This window comes from Motacilla alba, chromosome 1A (genome assembly GCF_015832195.1).
Source record: "Motacilla alba alba isolate MOTALB_02 chromosome 1A, Motacilla_alba_V1.0_pri, whole genome shotgun sequence".
Lineage (NCBI taxonomy): Eukaryota > Metazoa > Chordata > Aves > Passeriformes > Motacillidae > Motacilla > Motacilla alba.
This window is the reverse complement of record NC_052031.1, coordinates 60361740-60389084: the sequence shown is the minus strand read 5'-3', so window position 1 is coordinate 60389084 and position 27345 is coordinate 60361740. Positions and strand designations below refer to the sequence as shown.

The following is a 27345-nucleotide window of genomic DNA, read 5'->3' as shown; positions in this document are numbered from 1 at the left end:
GCCAATGTACAGAATATCAAAAATATGTGCCACCACTTCCCTTCCAACATGTTTGCTTACATGATGTGTTAGACAACTATATAAAAAAAAGTGGAAAAAGAGGTCACCAAACACATTTTTTTCTCCAGTAAATGGAACACAAAACAATTAATGGCACAATCTGGGACAGGTGGTTATGCTCCCCAGACTTTTTATTTACTTTTGGTTTCAAATATGCTGCACCCAGATAAAAAAAAATGGGAAGAGAAAATTTGACAAGAATGTGAGCATTCATTTTTTTTTTTTTTTGGTGTGGTTTTTTGTTTGTTTGTTTGTTTTGGTTTGGTTTTTTTCGTTGGTTTTTTTTTTTAATCTAGAGCATTTTGTAGTAGCAGATGTGCCACCACACAGAAAGGGATAAGAGGGCAGTCTGTGACCCACAGCAAAACAAGCAGTAATTGGCAATAACTCCCTACTGCAGTAAATGAATCTGTAGTTAGATGTTTTAACTCAATTACTTTTTACATTAAAATTAGCACCTGGGAAGTAGATTAACTGAAGTTGAAACTTTAATTTTTTTTTTCTTTAAACTAAGCAGAAATATTAAATAATAATTAACAATGCTCAGAGAAGTGTAATATGGAAAATTAGCCAGATGATATTCCTTCTTGTTACTCTGTAGTGGAACTGAAAAACAGGCTTTTCCAACTTTGGTTTTAGTTACATGTCTTAAATCAGCAAAGGTTTTGAGACTGTGTTATAAACCTGCCCATGTGACACTGTCTGCCTGTTGGACACAGCAGTAATTTTGAAGTGTTGTGACCAAATTCAGTCACCTTCTGTGAGCAGCCATGTATTAAATTGTGGCATTTCACTGATCAGCAGCTGAAGAGGAATAAAACCATGGGCTTCCCAAGGTCAAGTCTGATGCATGAGCTGATCCCTCAGAACACACCAGGGAATTTATGTGGGAACTCAACCTCAGGACGCCAAGGGTGTCCCAGAGGAGTAGAAGTCCACCAGGAGCGACTGCCAGGCTGAGATGGACACATGGACAGGCAGACAGTGCATTTCTAGGTGCTGAGTGTAGCTCTGCCCTGAGTCTGACAGCAGCTCCCTTGTCACAGTTAGCCCTTTGTGCAGCAGGCAGAGGATTTCTCTCCTGTTGTGCACTGCCATACTCGGATTGCTCTCCACTGGATAAAAATAACATTCCCTAATGTTTTATCTGGCAGCAATTAGGGATGCAATACCATCTCTGACCCTCAATGGTATTCATAAAGCTGCAGCACCCTAACTCTTGTCAAAATAGAATTTGATGCAAAGATTCTGTTCCCACCCTCAAAGTATTTACAGGCAAACTTAAATAGCTCTGTGGCTGACGGACACATGAAGAGACACCAAACAAATGGTCAGCCAGGCAGAGGTTGTTAAACAGAACAATGATTTAACAGATTCTGACTTCAGCTTAATTGCCAAAGTATACCAGTTTTGAGACAAATACATTCTGTGGCAGCTTTCAGCACATTTAGAGGTCAGATTCTGCAAGCAGCCATATCTCAGACTGCTTCAGGCAGAGCCTCTCTCTTTGCTAAGCTCTTAATCATAAGGATGCTCTTAACTGATTCACTTCACCAGAAGATGCAGAGATAGCATCTCTGTACTCTGACTTTTTCTACTTTGCTTTCATAGCATGAGCTAATTCTTTTACAGGAAGTTTGAAAATGCATTTGTGGTATGTTTCAAATGCTGTACACAGCTTTAAACTTACACAACTATTTTACATTCTCTTGATTCACTTGGAAAGACTTAAACTGGGGCCTGCATTAAAAAAAAAAAAAGTACAGGTTTCTGGAAATACTAAATTACTCCAAAAACAAGCTTATCTTTTTTCTTTCCTTTACACTACTGAGGGAGCAACAAGTAAGGTAGCAATATGTCAGATAAATGCAACCTTCAAATAAGAGAATGAGAAATTACAGGAAAACTGAGACTGTCTACGAATTCCTTGAACTGTGAGAACTTCTGGCAAACGCTGAACCTAAAAACTGGCACTTAAGGAATTATGCCATCACAAAGATTTCCAGCAGATCACCAATCTTCCATCTGAGTTAACACGGTCACATTAAAGCCACTTGCACAATGATTAAAGACTGATTTTTATATCTGAAGGTATTAATATATTTTGGTTGATGCTTGTACAGACAGACAACCAGACTACAGTGTCTGCACCTGCAAAAAAAAAAAGCCTAAATTGCTCCTACATGTAATTCAAGATAAAAATTGTTGGTTGTTGCTGAGAAATGCATTCCAGAATGTGCCAAAAGTTAAGCAGATTATGAAATCAATGGGATACATGTTTGTAAATTGTCTTACTGAAAAACAAAGAGCTCCCTACTGAAAAACAAAGCCAGGCACCTATTTTCAGTTTTACTACTCCACAATCTTTAGCTGTTGTGAGCTCTCAGCTGGTTTTTTCGCACTTACTAGTTGCAAAGTCCGAATACTTATAAGTCAGCATGATTAATGTCAGATTTCTTAAGTCCTGCATCACCCAGAAATGAAAATTTCTATTGAGAGCAGGAGTGAGCATAATACCATATATGTTTGCAAATATAATCATAACACACAACATGTACTTGACAACAAAAAATATCTGATCTGCACACAGCAGTGATATCAGGTGATGCCTTTTCTCACGAAGCAAGAGAGTCAAAAAAAGAGGAAAGATAGGTCTTCAGAAAAATGAACTTAACAGCTACACAGTTACAGGAAAAAAAGCCATTTCTTAATAACACTTGTAAATTACACTATGATTAACTTAAAACAGAAATTTTAGGATCCTTATTTGAATTCTGAAACAACAGCAAAAACCAGAATAAACATGCAACCTTCTCCTGTATACCAAGTGGCTTGTTCTGCCCACTGAAATGTAACAGCTCTGGAAACATTCGGAATTATTCTAAAATGAAAAGATATTCACTCCTGAGTGGAAATTCAGAAATACTAAAATTTCTCTTTTGAGGATGGAACAGAGATAAAACATTCTGAAATCTTCTCTGGAAAGGAATTCTTGGGTGGGCGAAGTAATTTTGGGAAAAAACCCAAACAACCCTTTCCAGTATTTTAAACAATTTTCAAGAAGTCTGGGGACAGATTTGGGACTTTTTGGCATGGAGCTAACAGAGTTTCAAATTAAGATAACTCCCTCAGAGCATGTAGGATCTCATGGTAGTGGTAAGCTCTGGGAATCTTGGGATTCAGAGCAGTTTGTATTTGTTCTAGGGAGGGATGGTGCTACAGAAAAATTTCTGCCCGTGTTTTACCTGAAGTTTATAAAAACTAAGAGGTGTCCTTGAAACCATGGAGGATTTTTAACTGGAAATTGTCAATCTGCCAAAAGCTGTCCCACTGGTACTTTTCTGACCTGCTCCCGTGAGAACCAGTGCTGATATTGTATGGGCTCTTGTGAGCACAACATTTGCCAGTACAATTTTGTGTATTGTGATTTAGTTTGTAAGTTACTCACAGACTGTTTCATGTCTCCTGATAAAGTTAACTCTTGGCAAAAGGGGTCCCAAACTTCAGCAGGAGGCGTACACCTTGCACTGTACAAACACATGCATTTTTCCCCCTTTCCTGCGTTGCACTGGATGTGGCTTTTTAAAAGCAAATCTACTTTCTGCCTTCTCTGCACTGATATTTCATGCATGGTGCTGGCTGCTGAACCCCAGGCTATCAGTTTATTTTCCAACAAGCACAGTCTTGTCAGCTGTGAGAGCCCAGAGCCAAAGCAGGTCCTGCACTGTGCTTACCCCAGGTGAGATCCATTGAAGGTCGCTTGCTCACTCTGCAGGAAACCATTTCTCCCTGCTGCGGCCACAGCAGCTGTCACTGGCATCCTCTTCCCATCCGTTTCTGCAGTGACACTGGCTATGGAAGCTGGCTGGGAAACCTCCCTCCTGCTCTGGGTGTTTCTGAAGGCAGTTTGGTAGAAGCTGGACCTCACAGACTGCCTGTTCTGAGACAAGCGGGACGCTGTCGGGGACCTCACTTGTCCCATGGCGCTCTCCGAGGCCAGGTAGTTTTCCTTCTCCAGAAGGTTGCTCATGCTGCGGCTGTTGCCAGGCTGGTGGTACAGAGGGACAGCGGGGCTGGGGTAGGCACCATCAAGGACAGCGTCACTGACAGCCCCCATGCGGGAGCGTCTATTGAAGGAGCGTCCCCTGTGCACGGAGTCGCGAAGGGTGTACCCGACAATCTCGGAGCGAGCGTATCTCGGTGGCACGGTCCCGCTGGATCTCAGGCCATCTCTGTGCCTCATGGAGAGCCCAGCTGAAATCTCTCCATCGTAGTGAAAATCGTTGGGCACATACGCCAACCTTTCCGGATTTCGTTGGGGAGAAACCTCCAGTCTCTTCAGAGGCTGCCTTTGAGCTCTCTCTTCCATGGTCCTGTACGCAATCCTTGTCCCCCAGCCATTGGTGTAAGAGGATGGGGAGGCAACCTGCTCCAGGGGGCACGAAACAACAGGAACCACAGTAAGGTCACAGCACTTAGGATTATCAGCTGAGAAACCAAACCAAACAAAGTAAAGGCAAAAATTCTACAGTCTGCTCTCAGGATCACAAAAAAATATGTGAACGTTACCAAAATTGTGCATGAAATGGGATTCTGCCACACTTCTTGGTACCTCCCTCATGAAGGCAGAAAGAAGTACAGTCTAAATATCAGGAGACAAAGGCTAAGCATCCTGTCTTCTGTCATGAACTCAAAACAATTGCATAAGTCAATTAAGCCAGGTAATGAACAGATTAATTATTAACTGAGATTCTTGTGTAAACTCCTTGGTGATTAACACCATCATCTGTTACTAAAGCTAAAATCAAGGCTTCTAATTGACAGAAGAAAATGAATCAATCATATAAAAAATTATACTGGAGTGTTTTCATATTGACAATAACCTTATTAATGTAAAATTATTTAGCACTTCTGTTCATTTGTGGTAGGATCTAATAAAAAAAAGATAGTCCCTTCTCTGTTTGTTTAGCCTCTTAAAAATTAAGGAGACTGTATAACATTCCAAGGAAATTAAAATGACCATTTCACCATCTCAATGACTTCCCTAATTCTACAGTTGCAATTTTAGATTATTTTTCTTCCTATACCTAATGGGGAAAGACTGTATTAGATCATAATCTGGCTTTACAATTTTCTCTTTTCTAAAACAAACAAATCCGCTGCTGTCAACCTTTCTTTGTAGAACGCATCTTCAAGATTCTTACTCTTAGGTACTATTTGAGGCCTCTTGATTCTTATACTTTTTTCTTGTACTCTATATTGGACTGCATACTCCATTCAAAACCTTCCAGAACTAAATCAACTTGGGACACCATCTGGCCTTGAAACGGAGGAGTCATGGACCAATTTTTAAAAAAATCAGTAAGCATAGAGGCATACAACCATAAAAGAAAGCTCCATATCTCCACATTGTGTTACAGTTTAGAAATATTAAAGGCATGCTTTAAGGTAAACTGAGAAGTTTACACAAGTTTTTAATTGAAGAAACAGTGCTCAGTAGATAGATGCCAGACTGAATTCCATTGTTTTTGCTGTTGAGGAGATCCTGAGGGTGACAGTTGACTCACAAAAGGAGTAAAGGTTACAGAAACTAGCAGGCTCAGGCAAAGATCATTGGATATATCTGTTTATTCTACAGAAGTTATGCAAGGATATCTTTATCTGTTGTTTGGGGATAATTAACGTTTTTTTGTGAAGTACTAGACCTTGTGGCTTTTCCCAGCTTTTACACTTTTTTCTGTTTTCTCCCCACCCCCTGCCTGTTCAGCTGTGATTCCTATGTCTCCTCTAGTTTTCCTCTTGTTGCTGTCTTCTGGAAGGAATGAATTCAGGTCAACTATTATGGACTGCAGACAGGTGAGAACAGAGGAAGGGAGAACAGAGAATGAAATGTGTCTAGGTAAATTTCTTCTGTCTCTCCCTATAAGAGCCAAAGCTGCTTCACTGACTGGTCAAAAGCTGGGCTATTGCTTTTAATGACAAAATGCCATTCTCAAGTAGTCTAAAATTAGGAAAGAATTACCCCCTCCATACACAGTTATTTACCAAATAAATGTTTCTGTTCTCAAGCCAAAATGCTTTCAGTTGACTAAACTGATTGTGCAGGAGCATTGCTATTGAGCTGTGTTACTTTCCCAGTCGCTCCTTCAAATAGGTCCAAAACCAATTATGAGCTGTGTCACAAACCCTGCAGAAAACCAATTATTTATCTCAACATTCAGGCCATGACCCCAAGAAAAGCTGGTCAAAGTAACAAGAGAATTTATGATTAGATGGTTTAGAAACATCATTGTATTGCAAGGACTATACTGCTGGAATTCTTAGAATGATAAAACAGGTTACAACAGGAGTATTTAAAATGATAAGGAACCACTTTACATTGTAAAAACTAAAGTATTTGTGAAACTAAAGCAATCTATTTTCTTTTGGTTTTGGATGCTTAATTCTGTTTGCCTGGGCAGCCTGGCCTCTGGCCCCCCTGAGGTACGGATATGCTGACTGAGCTGCTGTCTGGTGGGAGGGATGAAGATCTGACTTGTCACAGCCTTTGCCTCAATGGAGTGTAAATACGATTTTTCATTTTTTACTCTGATGCCAATTCTCACAGACCCAACAGGACTGCAAAAAGCCATCTGCATGATTTGCTTTAATTTGGCTACTGGGCTCTGAAGTCATTGGAAGGAAGGGAAAACATGAAGAGATTTCATTGTAAAACCTTCATTTTCTAAAAGTCAGGTTTTAAGAAGAAAACAAACAAGCAAACAAACCTTATAACACCATCTAAATGCTATTACTTGTGGCAACAAAATGAATCAACTATATGTGTGATACTATTTTAATTTCTACTCATTGTCTTGCTTTCCTCACCTGGTTTGCCTGGTAATATGAGAAACTGTAGGGAGACCTTGGTGCAAAATCATTCTCAGTGATTCCCATGTTATAGACACGTTCTGGTACACTGGACGCACGGTGCAGGCTGCCTGGAAACAAAGACTAATATTAGTAAGATCTTACCAAAATGTGGCATTCTTATAAAGGATGATACATAATGCTGGTAGCAGTCAGCACTGACATTTATGTAAGCTGAAAATTGAACAGGGAAATGATGGAGGGATATTTGCATTTTCCCAAGGATACAAGCCATTTTTTTTTCAGTTCTCTATGAACTTTGCTTAAGAGTTATTTTTAGCTTTTAGGAGTCCAGTGACTCCTGCAGCTATGAAAAATGTTTTAACAAAGCAAGCTGTTATTTTAAATATCCCAGATAACAAACTGATTAAGTGCTGAGAAACAGTATCACTGAACTAAGAACACTTATTTTTCACTGTAACCACTTTGAATGTACATGCAAATATATAAATGCATGGTTTACCCTGGCTGACTATGGCATGCAAAGTACACAAGAGATGAAAAAATTGCAGCTGTAGATTGGAGCTGAGAAACACGGGTTGATGTCCTTATCATGCTAGAGATGCAGATTTCACCACTACAGCTGTAAGCAAACAGCACACACTGAGTATAGACTTTATTTCACAGCTGCCTGTCTGTCTGTCTCAGCTGCGGCTGTTTCTTCTCCCTCAGGTGCTAATTTAATGACAGTGTGTTGGAGCACATAATGCTTCACTGATCTCAGTGCTCCACCCAAGCAGCACAAAGAGTCTGTGAACAAACTCTGTGGCTCATGGTGCTGTAAAGTTGGGTTGCCCAGTGGCACTTCAAATCTGCACATGAAAGGTTCACTAATCCTACAAATAATATCAAAGATCCACATCTTATCTGGTTATCTACTGTCTTTTTTTCCATGACCCAGCTCTGAAAATAGAGCAGCTCATTGTGGTTGTTTCTTCCAGTAAAACCCCAAACAGGCCAACAAAACCTTCAGGCTGTTCCTTTTTTTTACTCTTTTCATTTTCAAAGAGTGAGGGCTTCTACTAATGAAACTTTAAAAAGCAACAGATATTAATGAAATAATTATTTATGAGATTCCCATGCTACTATTAGAAACTGCACACAAGAATGTAATTACCACGGGTTTAAAGAGGTGAAATAGAAGTTGAAAGCAAGACCTCAAATCAGTCTTAATTGGCCTACTAGGCTGAACAGGTAACAGTGGTCAATAAAGAAGTTAACTGGCCATCAATTTTCAAAACAGCAAATATTACCTGACATACTACAGGAAAGACATCTAAAGAACCAATTGCTGACTTGCCCAAACTGCTGAAGATCAAATTTGTGTATCCCATAATACAGTAAAATACAACACAATACAATGGCAGAATGTGATAATTTGAGGCCTAATTCAAACATAAATTGCAATTATTTTGCTTGTATATTCATACTTTCCAATTCTCTCATTTTGGCAGATTTAAACACGTATGAGGTGATTTGTTAGGACACATTCACAGTAACTTTGTGTCATGAGAATGGAATGGTGCAGCTTGGTCAAACTCATGATTTGGATTGTAATAATTCCTTCCTGACATTACAAGGTTACCACAGCCCAAGGGTTACCTCAGCACATGAGAAAGAGGCAGGAGTAAATTGTTCTCTTCTACTGCAAAAAATTCACAGAAATGTACACCAACATCCCAAATCTACAGATTTATTGGATGCCTCATTTGTGTCATATCATTCCCATAGCAATGTACTATTTCAGGTGCCCAGTAAGAGTGCATCTCAGCTAAGTGCTGGCTTTTTAAAGATTCACTTTCTTCATTGCTGCATATTAAAGGACCTTCATACAATAAATCATGAAATATAAATACCCAAAAATTTCTGTTTCTTTACAGTTTGTATTTTTTTCCCTGTTTACTGTACTTAGTGAGAAAGTATTCTCAGTTATCTACTTAGGGCATAAAGGCTCTTTCAGCAAGTAATTTTTGCATATTTTAGATAACGCTAAGCTTGTCTTTATTAAAAATAAAAATACAAAAAAGAGGACAAGTTAAAAATATCAAGGCCATCCATTCGTCCATTAACTGGCTGAGGATAAACTACATATCTAATAGTTCTCTCTTAGAAAAACAAAATACAGTAAATCAAAAATTGTACCATGCAGTTATCTTTCAAGCAGTCCCCTTTTTTTACCCTGTGAAATTTTCCACCAGTAAAATTTTTTCTCTTTCAGAGACAAACACAGTAATTGTCAACCTATGGAATTGCCCTTTGCAGTTATGTCTTGCTTGCTCTTATCACATCAGTAAATTATTTTGCTGGCCTTTTACCTGTAGATTTATTAGGCAGACATAAATGGCATGGTTTTTACTGTGTGCTGGTTACTTGTGCCAAAAGTCAGTGCGGTAAAAGAAAAAGTGGGAACTAAAGTGCTGTGCCTTTCCAACAGTTATGAGACGCAGAATAGGGGACCTGATCAGGACTTGCCTGTGCCAGCGAGCCTTCCCTCAGTTTATTTTCACCATACTACAAAAACCTTACACACCCAGTGCAATGTTTTGTTGTTTGATTTTAAAAAGCCAAGAATTATTATTTTTAAAGTTTATATTATGTTCTTATTTGCTGTTAGGACTAGTACTCTCTGACTGTGGTTCTCAGTGTTTTAAGTCTTTCAAAAACTCTCTCCTCAGGAAATAAGCACATGATTCAGTTGCTCATCCACAGGGGACAAATGCTATTTGAGAGGCCATAGGACATCACACTTGATTTCCAGCATCCAGTCAGGAAAAAATGGGTTTGCTGCAGGCCCTGCATCATGTCTGTCAACCCATAAGGGTATTTTGGACAACTCAGGCATCTCAGACAGCATCAGACACCCATGTGTGGGCAACTGAGTGGAACTGCTTATCAGCTCCCTCTCTGCTGTCAGTATGAACTAAACCAGCCGAGGCACACCTTGGATGCAGTCAGTGGAGGAGGCAAACTGAACCCCTCCGCTCCTCTCCAGGCCTAAAATAAAAGCTGTGCAGAAGTCACCTGATAGCGCAACAGTTACAAGAAAATTCTGAGACCAGAAAAAATAATTCCACTATCAGGAGGCAGCAGGCTGTGCAGATGACTGAGCAGAAATCCCATCTGTCTCCAGAGAGGTTCTTCTCAAGGCCCCTTTGTTCCCCTGGAGGTGACAAGCCCAATGCCTCCCAAAGCCTTGGAAATTTCTCCCCAGCAATCACTGCCTATGGCTGCAGACAGACCACCCTAATGTCTGTTTTGATATCTGGTAGATGAAAAAGACAATTATCTGCCCTAAGAAGCTGGGTGTATCAAATCCCCCTTAAATCACAGACAGGGGTAACTCTCTGATGTGAGTCCTCTTCAGCGCTTTTGTATTTGAATGGATACCATGAAAGCCAAATTTTGGCTTTGAACTTCTCAGTCATCAATGCAGCTGTACCTGTACACATCAGTGCAAGAGGACCTGAGGGACTGCCACACCCCCGGAGTGCCCCCCTGCCCAGGGCTCATTGCCCACTCCTGCTCAGGGCACCTGGTGGCCACCTCCCCCATGGGGACTCCTCAGCACTCCTGGACTGGCACCCTTCCATCCCTTTCTATACTCCAGCATTCAGGATGGACTGAGATGATGACATTTAATAAAGGCATATCAAAACCATCACCGAATCCCTTCATCTCCAGATCAAAGAGCCTTCCTTTTGATTGTGCTCCTTCATCACTCTGCCAGCACATGCCTGGTCCCAGAGGAGTTTTTCTAACATTTTGTGTTGGTGAGGACATTTACACAAGGGTTCAAATTTAAGAAAAAGATTTCTTCTGGCTCAGAAAGCAGATGAATGTAACAACACCAACAAAAATTGAAAGTCAACACGGATATTTTTTTTTCTACTTCCTTATCCCAGAAAGATGGAAACAGAAAATTACTATGGAACAGTTAACATGCCAGCATTCTGCAAAATAGAAAGCTAAGGACAGAAAAGTGCCCAGAGTCCCTAAAAGCAACTGTAACAAGAAAATACTAGGAATTTTAGAAATTATTAGATGTGAGGAATAAGTAAGTCTCTGATTTCCATCGTCTTATATCTGATGCTGTTTATTTGGAAATCACATAGATTGAATGCTGCTTTTATCTTTTTGTTTGGTTGGTTTTTCTAATAAACACACTGGGTTTATAAAACTTGTTAGAAAAAGAGTCAGTCCACAGACAGCAGTTCATCAGGCCATTTGGTTTTGTGTGATACATGACAAGTCTGCCCTCATTTTTTACAGTCAGGATCTGATAAGAATGCCTTAAAGAGCCAATCAAAATCCAAAAGGAACAAGAGGAGAGGCAAGTGGACTCTTAAACAGAATGAAGTTTAAAAGATTCCTAAAATGTACATGCAATAAAAACAGCATGTGCAACAAAACACCAGTCATTAAAATGTCTGATTCCAAATGCCACTTTTACTTTGATAAGGTGGAACTATCTACCACTGTACTTCCATTCCTAAATAGCATCCAGAAATTTGATATGACTGCTTTAGTTGTTCAAAACTTTTAAGGGCAGTGCAATCTTTAATTTATAAAGGCTCAGCAGTGGGTAAACGTGACAACTCACAGCTGTGTTGAACTGCTTGAAAAGCTATTAACAATGCTTGACAACATCTTGAAAAGAGTTGAGCACATTTGTAACTTCATTCCTTTGGCAGCAGGTGGAATCCTCAAATGTGAAGATTCCTGAATTTCTAGTATCAGAAAGAAACACACCTTCCAAAAGGGGGGAAAGGGCATGAAACAACAAACATTATGGCGGTAGGAGGGAAAAAAAAATCCATATAAAAGTAGTGCTGAAGGCTAAGCAGACACCTCTAATTTGAAACTCTAGGGAGAAATTATGCTGGCTGACAAATTGCTTCTTGTAGATTCAAAGTTTCAGTAGAGTACAGTATAGTCAGAGTATAGTCAGTAGAAAATGGGTGTGCACTGATGACACTGGGCAAGAACTTTTCCTGCCACTGGTTTTTCACACTCAGTGGTTGTGTGCTTGGCTAATTTTAGGCATGCATGTGAACACTGTGGTTCGGTATGCACTAAGTACCTTGCTGGGCAGAGTCTGAAATACTCCTACAGACAGGACAGTTACGTCACAGGGGACTGCTCCTGCTCCCTCTAAATCTTTGTAATCCTCCCTGAAACTGCAAACAGTATAAGAACCTTGATGGATGTAGCCAGAAAAGGGCTGCAATTCACAGAAAGGGATGCTTTAGCATGTAAAAAAGGGCATATTTTTAAAAAGTTCCCTACACATCAGAATTCTAATGTTTCTGAAAGCATGGTCCATTTTTGAGCAAGTCTATATAGAAAGCACATTGGGACACACGTGCAAGTTTATGGCTACTTTGCAGGAAAGTCAACATGTTAAATGCAAGACTGGCTATGATTCACATTATATATATTTAAGATCTAGACAGATATAAATGTATTAGACATATGTATAAATTAATGGAATGCATTTCAGTTTTCATTATTTTTTCTGAGTTTTACAGTGGGACTAAAAATTGTACAGCATCTTGTCCATAAAAATAAGTTTGAAAGAAGAAAAGTTCATTTTATGCATGAACAAGACATGTTACAGACCTGCCATTTTCCACCCCTTATCCTGAAGGTTAAAAGTTTTGGTGTCTCAGAAATGCAAGGGCATCAAATACTTGACCTTTAGAAAAACAAAGCAAACCAAGATAACTATCCCCAAATACACCAGGTCTGTTAATGTACTCCAGAGAAGCCAGGATGACTTGAGAGCAGGGGAACTCTGTTTTCATAGTGTTTTATGCATGGTTCAGAGACATGAGCTCAGGTTCACGACACTGTATCATTTATAAACTGCTCTTAAAAAGCTTTTTGCAGGCTCTCTGCTGAAAGAAAAAGACATTAAGCTACCCTAAAAGTGTTTAGAATCTGTTTTTAAATGACAGCAGCCAAGCTAAGGATTTGCATGTTTATCTGCACATTGCACACCCATTTATGTGATCTGTACAACTGATTTCTACAAGCAGAATATGTCCATTTTTGCCATGAACTGTTTTTTAAAATAGAGGCCAGACAAAGAACAAGAAAATATTCGCCTGCCTGACTCTTAGGATAGATGATTTATAGAAAGTATGGCTATAGAGGAAATCTTTATGGTTATAAAGACTTCTGTCTCACAGCTTTTAGCAAATGAAAGGTGACAACTTCTTTAAGGACAATGGAGCAACTGGGCATGTAGCCTGCGAGTCAGTCATATTTTCAAATTTAAAAACAAAATTAAAGTTCCATGGTATATAAAATTTTCATGAATACTTAAGATTAAGCCCCTCGAGTATCTTGCCCTTAACCCTCAGCATCTGGCAGTCACCCTGTGGGTGCCTGGTGCTGTGGTCGGGCTCTGCTTGGGGCACAAGGTGTGGCTGCAGATTTCCTGACGGGTTTGGCCTTCTGGCTACAAGATCTGGGAAGCGAGGGATGATTGACGTCAATTTGCAGCACGCATGTCAAAGAGCTGGGTAAATAATGTCCGATAGCATTATCGTTCTGTGCTTCCCATTCATGCCTTTCCTAGAGTTACTTTTCCAAACTTTTTTTTTTGTTTTTGTTTTTTTAATTTCACAGGTAAACAAGGCAAAACTTTTCCTACGATTCTTCCCACTTTACTTCGCAAACAGGAGCGGTGGGTAAAGCGAAAGACATTAAAATAAGCACATGAAGCGGCTGTTGATCAGGAGAATTTCAGCTCGGTTCCCCTCTCGGGCAGCGGAGAGCCTGCAGCGGCCCCGCCTCACCGAGTTTCGGCGGAGGTTGGGAGGGAGAAACTCCTGACTCGCGGCGGTGGGAAAGGAGTCAAAGAAGAGGCGACAGAGCCACGATTTTGGTTTCCTGCCCGAGCAATCCGCACGCCCCGGGGAGCCGCGGACACGGGGCCAGCTGGGGTCCCATCCCGGAGCCGTGTCCCGGGTCCTTTCCCGTCTCCGGAGAGCATCGCGGGCGGGCAGGCACTCACCATTGTAGAGCGAGCCCCGGCTCTTCCTGGCCAGCGTCTGCTGGACCTGCCGGTGGATCCGCAGCGCCTTCTCCTCCCCGGCGCGATCTCCCGATAGCTTCAGCCGATCCTCGGAGGGCAGCGCCAGGCTGGAGCTGTCCAGCTCGCCCAGGATCTGCTGGCCCAGCACGGTGCGGATGTAGCCCTGCTCGGGCCCGCGGCCGGCCATGGGCACGGCCGGGCTGGGCTCGGCTCCGCGGACCTGTTGCGCCTCCGCCGCTTCCCCAGCGCCGGGGCCGAGCCGCGCCCAGCGCGCCCCGCCCGCCGCACAGGTGCCAGGCACGGCCCCCGCCCCGCCCCGCCCGGCGGGCTCCGGTTCTCGCCTCTCTTGCTCGGCCTCTCGCCGCTATTCCGCTCCCCTGCCCTGCCCGCCCCGGGAAAGGGTCCGGCGGGGCTGCCCGGCACAACCCAGCCCGGCACAGCCCAGCCCGGCCCGGCCCTCGCCAGCGGGGAGCGGCCGCCGCCTCCGGGAACCGCCGCCTGTCCCCGTCCTCCCGCCGGGACAGTCCCGGAGCGGCCGGGACCGAGCTCCCGGGGCCGCGATCGTGCGTTTGTGTGTTTGTGTTTGTGTTTCTGTTTGTGTGTGTGTGTGTTTGTGTGTGTGTGTGTGTGTGTTTGTGTGTGTATTTATGTGTGTGTGTGTCTGTCTGTGTGTGTGTTTGTATGTATGTGTGTGTCTGTCTGTCTGTGTGTGTCTGTGTGTATTTATGTGAGTGTGTGTGTGTGTGTTTATGTTTGTGTGTGTGTGTTTGTGTGAGTGTGTGTTTCTGTTTGTGTTTGTGTCGCACCCTCCGGGACACCGGGTTCCCGTGGCACACTTACCCCCCTGTGAACAAACACACGGACCCATTATAAGCATATAAATATGCGCTGTCCTCATGTGCCGTCCCTCACAGCATCACGGTATATATAAGGTAATTCTATGTTCTTGCACGATTACACATTTTGTACGTAAGTTTCAGCCTGGAAATAGAAGATGCTGTAAGCGCGGTGGTCTTTGCTGTGAAGATCAACTTCCAGGCAGGATGGATTGTAGGGCTGCTGGTTTGGGAGGTTTTCCTGCTGTCTGGGGTTTTCCAGGCTGCCCTAAGGGATTGCAGAGAGATGAGTTACAGCCGCCTTCTCTCCGTTTGGTTGTAAAGAGGTGATGAGGGAATTGTTCAATTAAAGCTTGGAAAAACCCCGGCTGGCTCTGCCCCTGCTGTCCTGAGCGGGTTTTGCCCCCCTGAAGTACCGCTGGGGGAATGCTGAAATTCTCACACCATCTCAGGACACAGCTTGGATTTAGTGTTCAAACACTGTACTCACGATGGGTTCAAAGGAGGAGGAACAAGGGAACGTACAGTGTTTTGGGGAAAGGAAAATGCAGGCTTTAGAACAAGGCGATCCAGGGTTGCACAGTTTTAAAAAAAATCAACCTAAATTCCACCAAACTAGATGTAGGTATTTCAACAGCAAACCCGCTGATTCTTAAAAGCAAATGATAACTAATGTGGCTTTCAACTGCACGTATTGCTATTTCAGAGACATGCTGAGAGTCAAAATGAGCTGTTGAAGCTTGTTTTTAACCAAATGTCAGACAGCAGTGGGGGTACACATGGCTGGGGAGGAGCTGGGGTGATCTTTGACTCAGGGTACACTGCAACATGAGAAACTGGGCACCTTCTCACAGAAATCAGGATGGGGAGGAAGAACTGGCTCTGCACTTCTGAGTCCAGAATCCTTTTACCCCTGATTTTTACTCTTTGTCTCTCTTCTGTTTTTCACTAAAAGGGGGAGGGAGCTCCGGCCCTTCTCTGAATTAAAGTCACTCCCCTTTCTTGTGGCACCCACAGGCAAGGTCATGCTAGTGATACATGAGAATAGTTTCACTGGTTGAGGGAAAATGAGTGACGTACTCCTTTCCTTATAAATGAGGAAAATTATATATTGGAGCAGAAGGGTTGGAGATGGTGGGGTGGAGGGGGGAACCAGCTGGGAAAGAGGAACAGGAATTTGTGGCGAGGAGGAAATGGGAGGTATGTGGCAGAACGGCAGATAGCAGTGGTTCCTCAGGCATACAGTTCTTTGTGTTGTGCAGTAGGCGAGGATTAACTTGCACCCTGGCCTGTTAATAAAGCTGTGTTCATGTCTTCAGTCAATCATACACTCCTGATGAATATGGGCAGAATTGGGATGGACAGGAAATAATTGTAACAGAAAAGTGCAAGGGTAGAAAAAAGAAAGAATGGATAGGCTAGGGTAAGAAAAACAATGGGGAAGACACATCACAGCTAGAAAGGAATGTAAACTATGTCAGAAACTATGTTAGACCCTTTTGCTGACATGCAGACAGTCAGAAAAGCATTTCCAGTAAACAATAGATACTTCATTCTCAGGCAGTATGAGTGAGGAGATTAGAAATAGTCTAAAAAATGTGAAACATTTCCTCCCCTCCTCCTTTCCCCTGCCCTCTTCTCCATTCCTGAACTCCAGCACAAACACGAATTCTAGATAGTTTTTATAGTCAAAACCAATTTGGTTTAACACAAACTAATGCACCTTAAATTGATTTAATATTTAGAAAATACTCTTGCAGAGGGTGTTCTCAGATGCTGCTGACACCACTGAGAGGTTTACAAGCTCTTGGTACAGTGGCATCGCCTCTGTTGAATTGTTATTAACTTTATTTAGGAAGTATGTGCTAAATTTATTTGTGCTTGTGAGATCTGTGGCAAAAGAAATAGCAGTCTTCTCTGGGCTTTAAAAATCTTTAAATAGATTTCTGAGATAGATTTCTCTCCTTGTAACTAGGAGTGCTGACTGGAAAGTTGGGGGCAGGGGGAGAGAGGAGAAAGAAAGAATTTTGCCTGCACAGAAATTCAGAAAATGCTTAGCCAAGATCTGAAGTAGAAATGAATTAAAGCTTTTTCTTAGCTGAAGAAAATAAACAAATATCATGTAACTGATTGCCCCATCAATAGCAATTCCTTGAAGTTGATTTATTTTGGAATAATGTCCCATCTCAACTGAATTTAAAAAAAAATCCCCAGGTCTTTTGAGAGTGAAATACTTTAGCAGTGTCTTTTGGAGGCAGAAAACAACATAGCTGGGATTATCCCTAAGAGATTGCAACTTGTGATGCATGTTTGCTCATTAGAATTTTGAAAAAGAGAATTAATTACAATGCAAGTGCTGATTGAGGGATGTGAATCACCATATAAAAACATTAGCTTTCAGCCCAGTGTCCGATGCAGTCAAGCAGATCGGGAAACCTATTTTTTTTTTTTTTTATAAGACATATTTCTTATTCTTACCAGATGTGCTTGGCCTAAACCACAAAACCTTTCTCCGTCAGAAGTTTCCCACAAGTGATATTTATATGAAAGTTGTGGTGATTTGTTCTTTCACTCTTTTTTTCCTTCTCAGTCCCCCTGTCTCTCTCTCTGTTAGGACTTACGGAACCAGCCGGGTTTGTGCCCTGGAAGCAGATGATTTTCAGCTGCAGGAAAAACGGGTGTAAGCATGAACACCGATGTGTTTATTTAAATGTGAAACAGCATCTTCAATACACCCAGAAACAATGTGTGTGAACCTCCAGGACCACACAGAAAGCGGATTGCCATGCACTCCGGGCTGATTTCCCCTCGTTTTTGTTTCGGATCGCGTGGCTGAAGGTGCTGTATCTAAGTGCCGGCTCAGTCAGGGAGAGCGGGATTTTTTTTCTACACGCGTCCTCTTCCCTGGGGTTGGATTTGCGTGATCCCGCCGAGGGAAAGGAAACCCGCTGGTCCCGGCCAGGAGGAGCCCTCGGAGGAGCGAGAGGCCACAGTGCCACCGCGTGTCCCCTTGCTGTCACGGCACGGCCCGGCCGCTGCCAGCCCCGGCACAGCGCGCTCGGAGCGGAGCCGGGCAAGAGTTACCTTTATACCCCGAGAGCCGTATTTCATTGCAGCTTCGTTTGTATCTTCTTCCAGTAGCATTTTTTTTTTTTCACTCTAACATAATTTTTGGAAACACTGAAGCAGAAGATGATCCATTTGGTCCTGCAGGATAATTTAAAGTAATTTTCTTTTTTTTTTTTTCTGAGACCCCCTAAAGGCAAGGCGCTATTTTTACATTGGTAAAATAAGTGTGATGGCAGTTCTCTAGCTGTAAGAGATATTGCAATAAACGAAGTGAGGGCTGTGACTGGGACTCTCTCCCTGACCTAGACAGAGTTCAAGGGAGCAGCAAATTGCCTGAGGAAAACCACAGTGACGTACACATTATGAAAATTATTCTCATTGAGACGTCACAAACCTCCAGTCAATTGCATGAGGTGGGTGTGGAACTGCTGGTTTTGAAAATCCAGGCCATAGCCTCGAGCTGAGTAAGTGACTTGAGCAACGCCACACCAAAACTGCTGCATGGCCGTGAGCTTTGCTTTATGTCTCGAGAGAGCCAAGGACTCCAGATTACAGTGGCTCCTCAGGCTTCTCTTTTTTACTGTGCAGTAGGACAGGACTCGCCTGCATCCTGCCCTCGTTACCAAAGCCCTGTTCATTTCATCACTCAGGCGTCAATTTGTTTCTCCCTGCTGCTGGAGGTGTTGCTGTCTATCCCACCCAGAGCAGGGGGGCAGCTGGTGCTGGCCAGCACTGTAGCCCCCAGGTAAAACCTCTGCCTGAGCCACAGTCTGAGGAGCAGCTCTGCGTGGTGTCACTGGCACACAGTGACAGATCTGATGGAAATGGGGCTGTACTGCCAGAGATCTGCTGGGGAGCTTTGCTGGGCTGCATTCAACTAAGGGATGTTTTTGAGGGCTGTGCCCAGCACAAGTTGTGGGGTTAGATTGTGCTCTGCTACAGCAGAGCAGTCTCCAAGAGAAAGGGTGGCTGCCCTCGTGTACAGTGACATCTGTCCTCTGTGATGCTGTAAAAGGGTTTTTGCACAGTGAAGAAGGCAGCAGGAACAGAGAAAACTGAGACAAAGTTTTTAACATGCCTGACTGTGAGTAATCCCTGAGGAGCTTCCCCAGATAGATCCTGGGGAATGTTTTACTTGATAGTAGGCTCCTCTGCACTTAGGGTACGGGACAGTCTGGTTGCACAGCCCCATTGGAAGATTTTTTCAGAGATTAAGAATGGAGGAGACAGCATTAATCTAAATTTCCTGTCTCCCAGCTGATCCTTTGTGTTTGGCAGGACCACCTGCATGCTGTGATCTGGAGGTGGGGGTGGTCAGCAAGTTCTGGGGGAAGGTGGCAAAGCCCCTTCTGTCCCAGCCAGTCAATACCTTGTGGATAACTTTCCCCTGACTGTGCTCTTCTTGCCCAGTTTATCGCAGCAGGCTCAAGGCTTGCTGGCAAAGCAGACAAAACTGAGCAGCAGGGAAATATGGGCAAAGCTGGTAATGCTGCATTTAAGCATCAATAAAGTAACAGCATGGCCCTGTCCATGTGTTGGACTGTTGTCCTGCTGAGTCAAGCAATTGCCTGTGCCTAAGACTTGTTCTCTTGTCCTCATTTCTTTCCTTTCCAAAGTGCTTTGTTTCCTATCATTTTTAGACTCTCACTTTAACAATCAAGTGTAATACTTTAAAAGAGTGTATTTTCTTTTTCTTTCTCCTTTTTTTCAGCCTCAGAGATGCACATAAGCAGTTTTTGGAACAAAGGTTATGCCCTGCATCTGTCAGTTCTTGAGTCATCTGGGAGCTGGGAAGACAGCCAGGAAAGATCTGGGAAGACACATTCAAATGGTGGTATCAGATACTGTGCTATAAAGAGCAGCAATGCACTGTGACTGTCTGCAAGGCTTGGAATGAAAGGAATGAAGTGGGGCTAATTCCAGGAAGCTGCAATCACTGCTCTGGGTAACACACTGGTTCTGTTGTCTCAGGTGTGGATGCTTTCCCAGGCATTAACATTTTGGTCACTGTATAAAAGAATGTGCTGTATATGTAGATGGAGGTATAAATATTGTGAAAGTGAGGACACTGGGGTTTATTTGTATTTATTTGAGCTGTTATTGCATGCAGTAGCACCTAGAGGCTCTGAATTTTATCAAGGCCTTTTTTCATTGGGTGCTGCATGTGTGAGAGTTTTTTGGCTTCACCTTGTGCTACAAGGAAACAATACCATCCAAATGACTGGTGTCTCATCTTTATATACAAGGCAGGGATGGAGAAATTAAATGTTTTTTCTTAAGAAATGTGGTATCCGAGAGACTGAAAACCATCTCTTATTTTTTGGCTCCTAATTTTGAAATGCATGAGATGGGGCTACTGAGGAAAGTATTAGAGTAACATTTTAAAATACTTTTTTCCCCCTAGTGTTTGTAAAAAAGTTTCCATTGGTCGTATTTCCCCCATCAAAAAGATGATAAAACTTTGAGATAAAAGTACATATTTTTTAAAATAAGAACTGTCAACAGCTGTCCTTCAGGCAAAATGAAAACTTGTATTTTCATTAAAATATCCTAATTTATTTTCCTATTATACTTAGCGAAGTTGTACAAATAAGTGCTAAGGGGGCTTGAGGAGTATATCTACTAATCTTCTGCTGTAAAACAGGATTAACTGTATCTAAAATAACACAGCTATCTTCCTAATCTGCTTTTAATATATTTAATGCACGATGGGAGACTATTTCTGTATCATTCTGTTGATCCACAACCTGAGGATGCACACATGAAAGATCTGCTATAACAGACACTCATCTGCATAGTAGCAGGTGATGCATCCTCCCCAGTCACCATGAGAGAATGACAGAATGCACTGAAACTTACAGGAGATGAAGCTGGAAGGAAACTGAAGTGTTCATGCCTGTTCATTTTGGGCTTCCTAACTACACAAAGCAGTCACAAAGCTGGCTGGCCTCTGTTCTTGGGGAAGGAAAATCTCAGTTAGACTCCAGCTGCCAGAAGAGTTTATAAGCAATCTGTGTGTGAGCCCAGCAGATCCATCTGGCCAGCAAGGACTGCTGTCAAGAGCTGCTCCATGATGCAATGACTTGCCAGTAGTTTAGAGAGGTTTTTTTGGGGGTGGGTTTTTTTTTAATCAATCAGGTTGATCCACATTTTATGGGCACATTTTTTGTAAGTGAGGTCAGGAAAAGTACAGTCCAATCTGATGCTGGCTCAAAATAAATGCAAACAGGTTTGCAGTAAAAAGCTGCCTGGTTTCCTAAACTTTTTAAGGTTTCTAACTCTTTTTAGGTTTTGCTGTTAGCACAATGAGTGGTGGGTATAATACAAGGAAAAAGTTAATATCCTAGGCATTTCCAGCCTGGTTTAGGGAGTGCACAAGAGCCATGGCTACCCTAAGGTAGCCTACCATGCTGTTGTGGTGGCCAGGAGTGGATGTCTGGTACAAAAAGAGCACAAAGGTGGAACAGAACTCCCTGAGTATCCTTCTGCAGCTTACAGCAGTGTGCAGCTCAGGGATATCTCCAGCCAGAGGCAGCACCTTTGTGTTTAATTGTCTTTAATGATTTTCCCCCATTCATTTGAATGATGGCTTTTTGCATGACTATTGCCCCTCTGTAATAGGTTATACAGCTTAATTACGGGTATGAGGAGATTCATTCCCTTTTGTGTTGTTCCAAAATGCTGGATGATAATTTCATTTGGTGTAATCTCTTTTTGGTATTATGAAAAAAAAAAAAAAAGGAATAAGAGTTTCTTATTCATCCTGTCTGTGCTACTGATTATACAGTTCACTCTTATGTTCCTCTGAAATTAGTTTTCCAGGCTGAAAAGTCCTCTAACCTTTTCATCTCCCTTTCTATGCAAATTGTTTCAGATTGTAGGTCACCTTTATCAGCCTTCATTTTTCTTTCTCAGCTCTACAATTTTTAAGATGGGATGCCAGAACTGCACACAGTATTTAAGGTGCTGAGACACCTTGGACTTACATAGTGATATAGTCATTATTTCCTTTCTTTTCCTATTTTCTTTCTATTCTGCACCTAATAATTCCTTTATGTTCAGTTAGCATTTTTGGCTGCTTCTAAACTGACATTTTGAAGTCAAACACTAGTGCAGAGGATTTTTTTTTTGACCTTCACATTCCTTGAAGAATGTTGAATATAAACACACTTTAGTGGTTATTGCAGAGATAGTCCTTGATAGCAACCTTGTGACATGAGCCAAAAATGTCACTGGGAAGGGAGACAAAACCAGATGCTCCCCCTTGAGTTGCCTGACTAGCTTATCCATGAAACATTTCTGTGGAGTGTCTAAAAATACCACAGTGACATTTAAATGTACAGAGGAGTAATTAAATTCTACTATTATTATGGTATTTCCAGTCCTGGCAGAGTCTCTGAAAGGGATTTTTTCTTAGTTTGTCGCTGTGGTTAACTGTCCTGATCTTGACCTGGATTAGTGCTGATGAATAGACTTTGCTTTGAGAGTTGCTTTTAAATATTTTGCCTGACACATTTGTAGGAGGTTTGAGATTTGCAGTTGGACATCAAACCACTGCTGTAGTTTTGGTGGTCTTGCAAGGTGTCCATGGGGCTTTAGAATACGCATCAGCTTTAATGATGACGGTCAAGTGTGTAAACACAGTTTAAAGTTGTGAAGGTCTAAAGGAGTAAACCAAAATATTTGTTAGAAACATATTTCTAACCTGTAGAGACTAAGCAATGGATGAAATCCAAATTTAAATTGTTTGCTTTGTTCCGGAGACTGCAAAATGTTCCAAGTGTGTTCATGAGCCAAACTTGACAGCATCACCCAGAGAGTTTGACACCTAGGGCCTTCCAGCCATCTGCAAAATGAGAGGAAACATTGGGGGGGCTCTTACAAACATTCTCTAGCTGTGGCTTGATCAATATACTCAAACACTCTCATGCCTACCCTTTCCTCCCCTGTTACATAATAAATTCATGTATACTTATCTGTGTCACAGCACCTGCCATCTGTTGGTCCAGATGTTAAATCTGGACAGTGGAATTTCTCTGTGCCAGTCAATTATTCCTTGCTATGTGTTACTTCTCCTGAAGTCAGCTGTCATTTTCATATTAGCAGGGGATTTGGATGCTGCTGCTTTTTTTGCCAGTTTGTGGAATCTTTTAGATAAATTATAGAAATATGTGCAGACCCATTGTGCTCTCTGTAGTATCCTGTTTCACTTTTAGATTCATGATGACTGTAACTAGGAATTTCCTTCTCCGTGCCAGCAGACACTGTATTTCACTCCCCTTTGGCAACTTCAGGCAATCATTCCAGATGGGTGAATGGGATAAAGTGCTTCCTGAAAATCTGAAGTAATGCTTCAAATACATCCCTGATGTGAAGCCACTGTCAGTAATGCAGATACAGCATGGATGGATATTGTCTTGGCCTCCACTGAATCTGTTTCATTTGGTTTTTGCAACACACTTGAGATTTTTTTAAAATGAATCTGTCAGTCTCTCCACAATCTGAATCCAGTCTGGCTGATCTTGTTCAAGTTGTACTTTTTTTTTTGGACATTGATGAAAATTAATTGATCCCTAGACATGCTGTTGATGCTAATTTATTTCCTGCAGCTGCAAAAAGCCCTTATCTCAACCGGCAATTTAAACTGGAATATTCAACCCCAAAGCAGTCTAAGCAGACAAGGACATTTCTTTTTTTGTCTAGATCTTATTTGGAAGAAGGGACTGCACAATACACAGTGGCCAGTAATTTAACTGGAAAATCACTGTGGACATCTTCTGTTACTGACAGGTTCCTTTCCAGCCTCTCTGAAAGCCCTGCTGAAAGTTTTCCCCACTAGACCTTGAATCATGTGCAGAGAAAGATTGGAATTTCATCCCCAAACTCTGTTTTTTTAACAAGGAAAGAACATTAAAGGCCTTCAGTTGTTAAATCACTGTTTCATTTAGAATATAAATTAATCAATTAGGGCACCACAGGTTTTTTGGGAGATTTTTACAGTTAAAGTGGATGAACTATAATAAATCTCCTTCCTGACCACTCTGATCCTTGCAGGTCTGTTTACCCTTGCTCATCTAGAGGACATTGCAGAAACTCCTACAGCCTCCTCTGCTTTGCTAAGGAAGTGCCTGTCTCAGGGTGCTGTGCAATGCCATGCCAACTTTCACATAGTTTGCTGCCAAAATGATAGGTTCCATTTCTTTTTTTTTTCTTTTTTTGCACTTTCAATTAAATGCTTTTGTTCTTTCCTTTGTGGTGGGTGTAGCAGCAGCTTGGTCACAGGGTGAGATTCCAGGCTTGCCTTGCTGCATCTGCTGCAAAACTAGAAATTTCTGTTTTATTGGGTTGGTTTTCTGTGAGATTGGCAGGTGAAGGAGCAGCACCAAATCTTCTGGCAGTAGCTGTCAGGTGACACAAGTTGAACAGGTTTGCTCTCTCTTGCAGGCTGCCCCTCACTTCTCTTGGAGGTCTCTTCTGTCACTGCTTTATGCCTTTTTCTCCTCTCTCCCTATCTCTACAGAGCTCAGTATAACTCAGAGTGCAGTGGCCCAGATGAGACAGACCTTGCTCTCTTGCAAGATGCCAAAAAAAAAAAATCCACAGTATGGAAAGGAAATTAAGTTGTTTCATCACAAATATATAGGCAAACATACATGTAAAATGCATACATCCAATTTTATGCATTTTAGATGGAAAAGAAGATGAAAATTTGTGTCTGTAGGAATTGCAGTCAGTTGGAAAACATGCATGAGCTACTTTCCATTAGCTTTCCTCTCACTACTGGGATCCATCAGTAATACTTTGTTTATTCCCTCCTGGACTGAGTAATTTAGCTCCTCTTTTCCCCATCACAGGGACATGGTTGAAGAAAGACTGTCTTCTATGCTGTATTCCACAGCTCTGAAACAACATCTTGGCAATAGCTCAAATCAAGAAAATTGAATACTGTTAATATAGATCTCTTTGTGCTGTATCAGCTTTCTAGGATTGTTTTTTTTTTCCTCAGCTTCCTCTCCTTCCCCATTGTGAAAGCTGCTCTGAGCTTTTTGAACCCCTGTTCAGTGCAGGGCTGTGTTCTGCTCTGAGGTTTGGCAGTCTATTAGTAACGGGTGATGTGGCTCTTCATTTTTTATGTATGAGCACACAGAGGAATGCACAGACAAGCACAGACTAATGCTCTCATTCTTCTATCCAGGGGAGTTCACTGGAGAGGAAGAAACTCTGGATTTCTTGTCTACTCATAGCTATGAAATAGGACTGCAAATTGTTTCCTAGGGATGTTGAGGTTTTAATCAGTTGCAATTCCACATGGACAAAAAATCCAAGAACAAATAACTTATAACATGAAGAGCATAGATCTGTGCATTCAGTGGTTGTATGTGGGACCAAGGAATGCATGTTTCATCCAAACCAGAGTAGAAGTTTGACCCTCTTTCATCAACACATTCCCCAGGCTGTATCAGTACAGAGCTCATGGTATCTTTTCATGCTGTCTGCAATGGAAGTGGGGGACAAAAATGCCTTGGGCTTTTGCCTTATGTCCTGATCATATTCATGAGAATTTGGTCTTAAAAAAATAAAATAATGGAATTTGGCCATATAAATAAAATAACATGGATGCACTATATAATGTTTGGCTTCATATAGCCACACTTCTTTCCTCTGAAAGTCAAGGTGTGACAAGGGGGAGTGAAAAAAGGTGAAAAGGAAAAAAAAAAAAGTGAGTCTTGCACCCTTGTATGGGCTGGGATTTGTTCATGGCACAGCTTGTGTCCACTTCAGGAACACTCTGAAATTATCTTATAAAAAATAACTTTAGTAAGTCAAGCTGACAGCCAGGGCAGCAAAAAGCTGCATGAGAAATCCAAGCTCGCCGGTTGGAAAATGGAGACAATAGAAAACCCCAGGAGATCTACTTCACTTTGCCAGAAGTTGAACAGGTCTTGAATTCTGAGATCCAGCCCGGGACTTTGAGCCTTCTGCTGGCAATTTGTTTGTTCTAAGTATGAATTTAATGGTTCTTTGAGCCATTTCTCTTGTATTAATCATCAAATGGCAATAATGCTGTTCAGGTAGTTAAGAGCCTTCTATCCCTGTTTTTATCTCTTCCAGAAGGAGAAGTACTCAAAAGGACAAATTTTATATTTGTATTCCATCTTATAAAGGATAGCTATATATTATGGTTTTCAGTGTGAAATAAAAGTGATTAAGAAAAATAAAGAGTCTGTGTATCAAACTGGGCTGTTTTGCTGAAATTTAACTACATTTGTCAAACATAAGGTCTTTGTGTTCTTCAAAAGCTGATTTTTAATTACTGACATTGTTTCTTGGTTACTGTACATAGAAGAGTGTGACTGCACTTGTCAGCCACTTTTCCTACACAGTGTTACTCCTTTTCAGAAATTATGTAATCCTGTAGCCTACTGAGAAATAAATTAAAAAGCACAGAGATTTAATCTTTGAATTAAATCTGCAATTAAAGTTGCAATTGCTCAAAGTGTTGTTTATTTTCCTTTTTCAAACTTAATAAAAGATTACTTGGAATATAGCTAATGACAATTTTGAAGGAATTATAAGAAAATGTGCTTATATAATACTTGACTTCAAAGTCACATGGAAACATTGCAATTAAGTTCTGCGAGACTCACTGAATTCTTTGGTTTCTTTATGTGCAGATTTTGCAGGAAGTGTTGCAGGCAGGAGCAAAGATGGGGAGGCAAAGACTATGGCTTACCTTGAGCAAGGTGAAATCTGCTTCCAGCACAGAGATGGGGAAAGAACCACATTTTCTGTTTTCATCAAGAGGACGTAAGTAGGAAATGATGAAGAAAGAATAATAAAAAAAGAGATGGGAAATGGTGTTAGATTTATACACACTGAGAATAGAGCCTTCATGAATTGAGTAATAATAGCAAGAAAGTATTTGAACTTGGGGTTGAATCAATCTGCTCCAAACTTTAATGAACTTTGAATTGTGTCTCTGTATTGTTAGTGTCTTTTTAATGGAAAATAATAAAAGATTGGAAATATAGGCAAGTTACATGTTACAATATACACAGTAATGAGACTATAAATATGCTAAATTATTGTAATAAACATAAATCTGAAAATGTAAAACAAGTTTCTGAAAGCAGAATATGTTGCGATATCATAAAATGTCTCATTAAAAATTTGGATGATTTATTTTCTAATTTATACTTCTAAACTTTTTACTGAGACAAATAATAAAGAAAAATGACAATTTCTCTTTGGTCACATAGGCCAGTAAAAGTTTTAAGAAAGTTATTTTATGTAAGAGAGAAGAAAGGGTGGGTTGAATTTATCACACCATAAACTGAAATGGGGATTCATAAAGTACTAATGAGTCTGCATGTTTCATGCCAATCATTTTATATTCTGCAGGAAGTGGAGATTTGTGGGATATTATCC

General features: G+C 41.4%; 1 protein-coding gene and 1 long non-coding RNA gene across 6 annotated transcripts in view; one reads left to right on the top strand and one right to left on the bottom strand.

Moving 5' to 3' along the window:
- PKP2 (plakophilin 2) overlaps window positions 1-14563 on the bottom strand; it is a 39821-nt gene extending 25258 nt beyond the window's left edge. The window contains exons 1-3 of one of the 2 annotated variants that reach the window (XM_038154556.1): window positions 13991-14563; window positions 6928-7040; window positions 3795-4486 (exon numbers count right to left, since the gene is read on the bottom strand). In XM_038154556.1, coding sequence (XP_038010484.1) covers window positions 3795-4486; window positions 6928-7040; window positions 13991-14198 — 1013 coding nt within the window. In that variant the 5' untranslated portion in view covers window positions 14199-14563. The remainder of the gene's footprint in view (window positions 1-3794; window positions 4487-6927; window positions 7041-13990) is intronic. The other variant, XM_038154557.1, reaches the window with a different exon arrangement.
- Window positions 14564-14745: 182 nt separating this feature from the next.
- Window positions 14746-27345, top strand: part of LOC119708733 — a 33200-nt gene continuing 20600 nt past the window's right edge. For 3 of the 4 annotated variants that reach the window (XR_005259170.1, XR_005259168.1, XR_005259169.1), the window contains exons 1-4: window positions 14746-14943; window positions 17462-17527; window positions 19628-19887; window positions 26592-26724. This is a non-coding gene — a long non-coding RNA (uncharacterized LOC119708733). Of the gene's footprint in view, window positions 14944-17461; window positions 17528-19627; window positions 19888-26591; window positions 26954-27345 lie in introns of those variants that run through there. The other variant, XR_005259167.1, reaches the window with a different exon arrangement.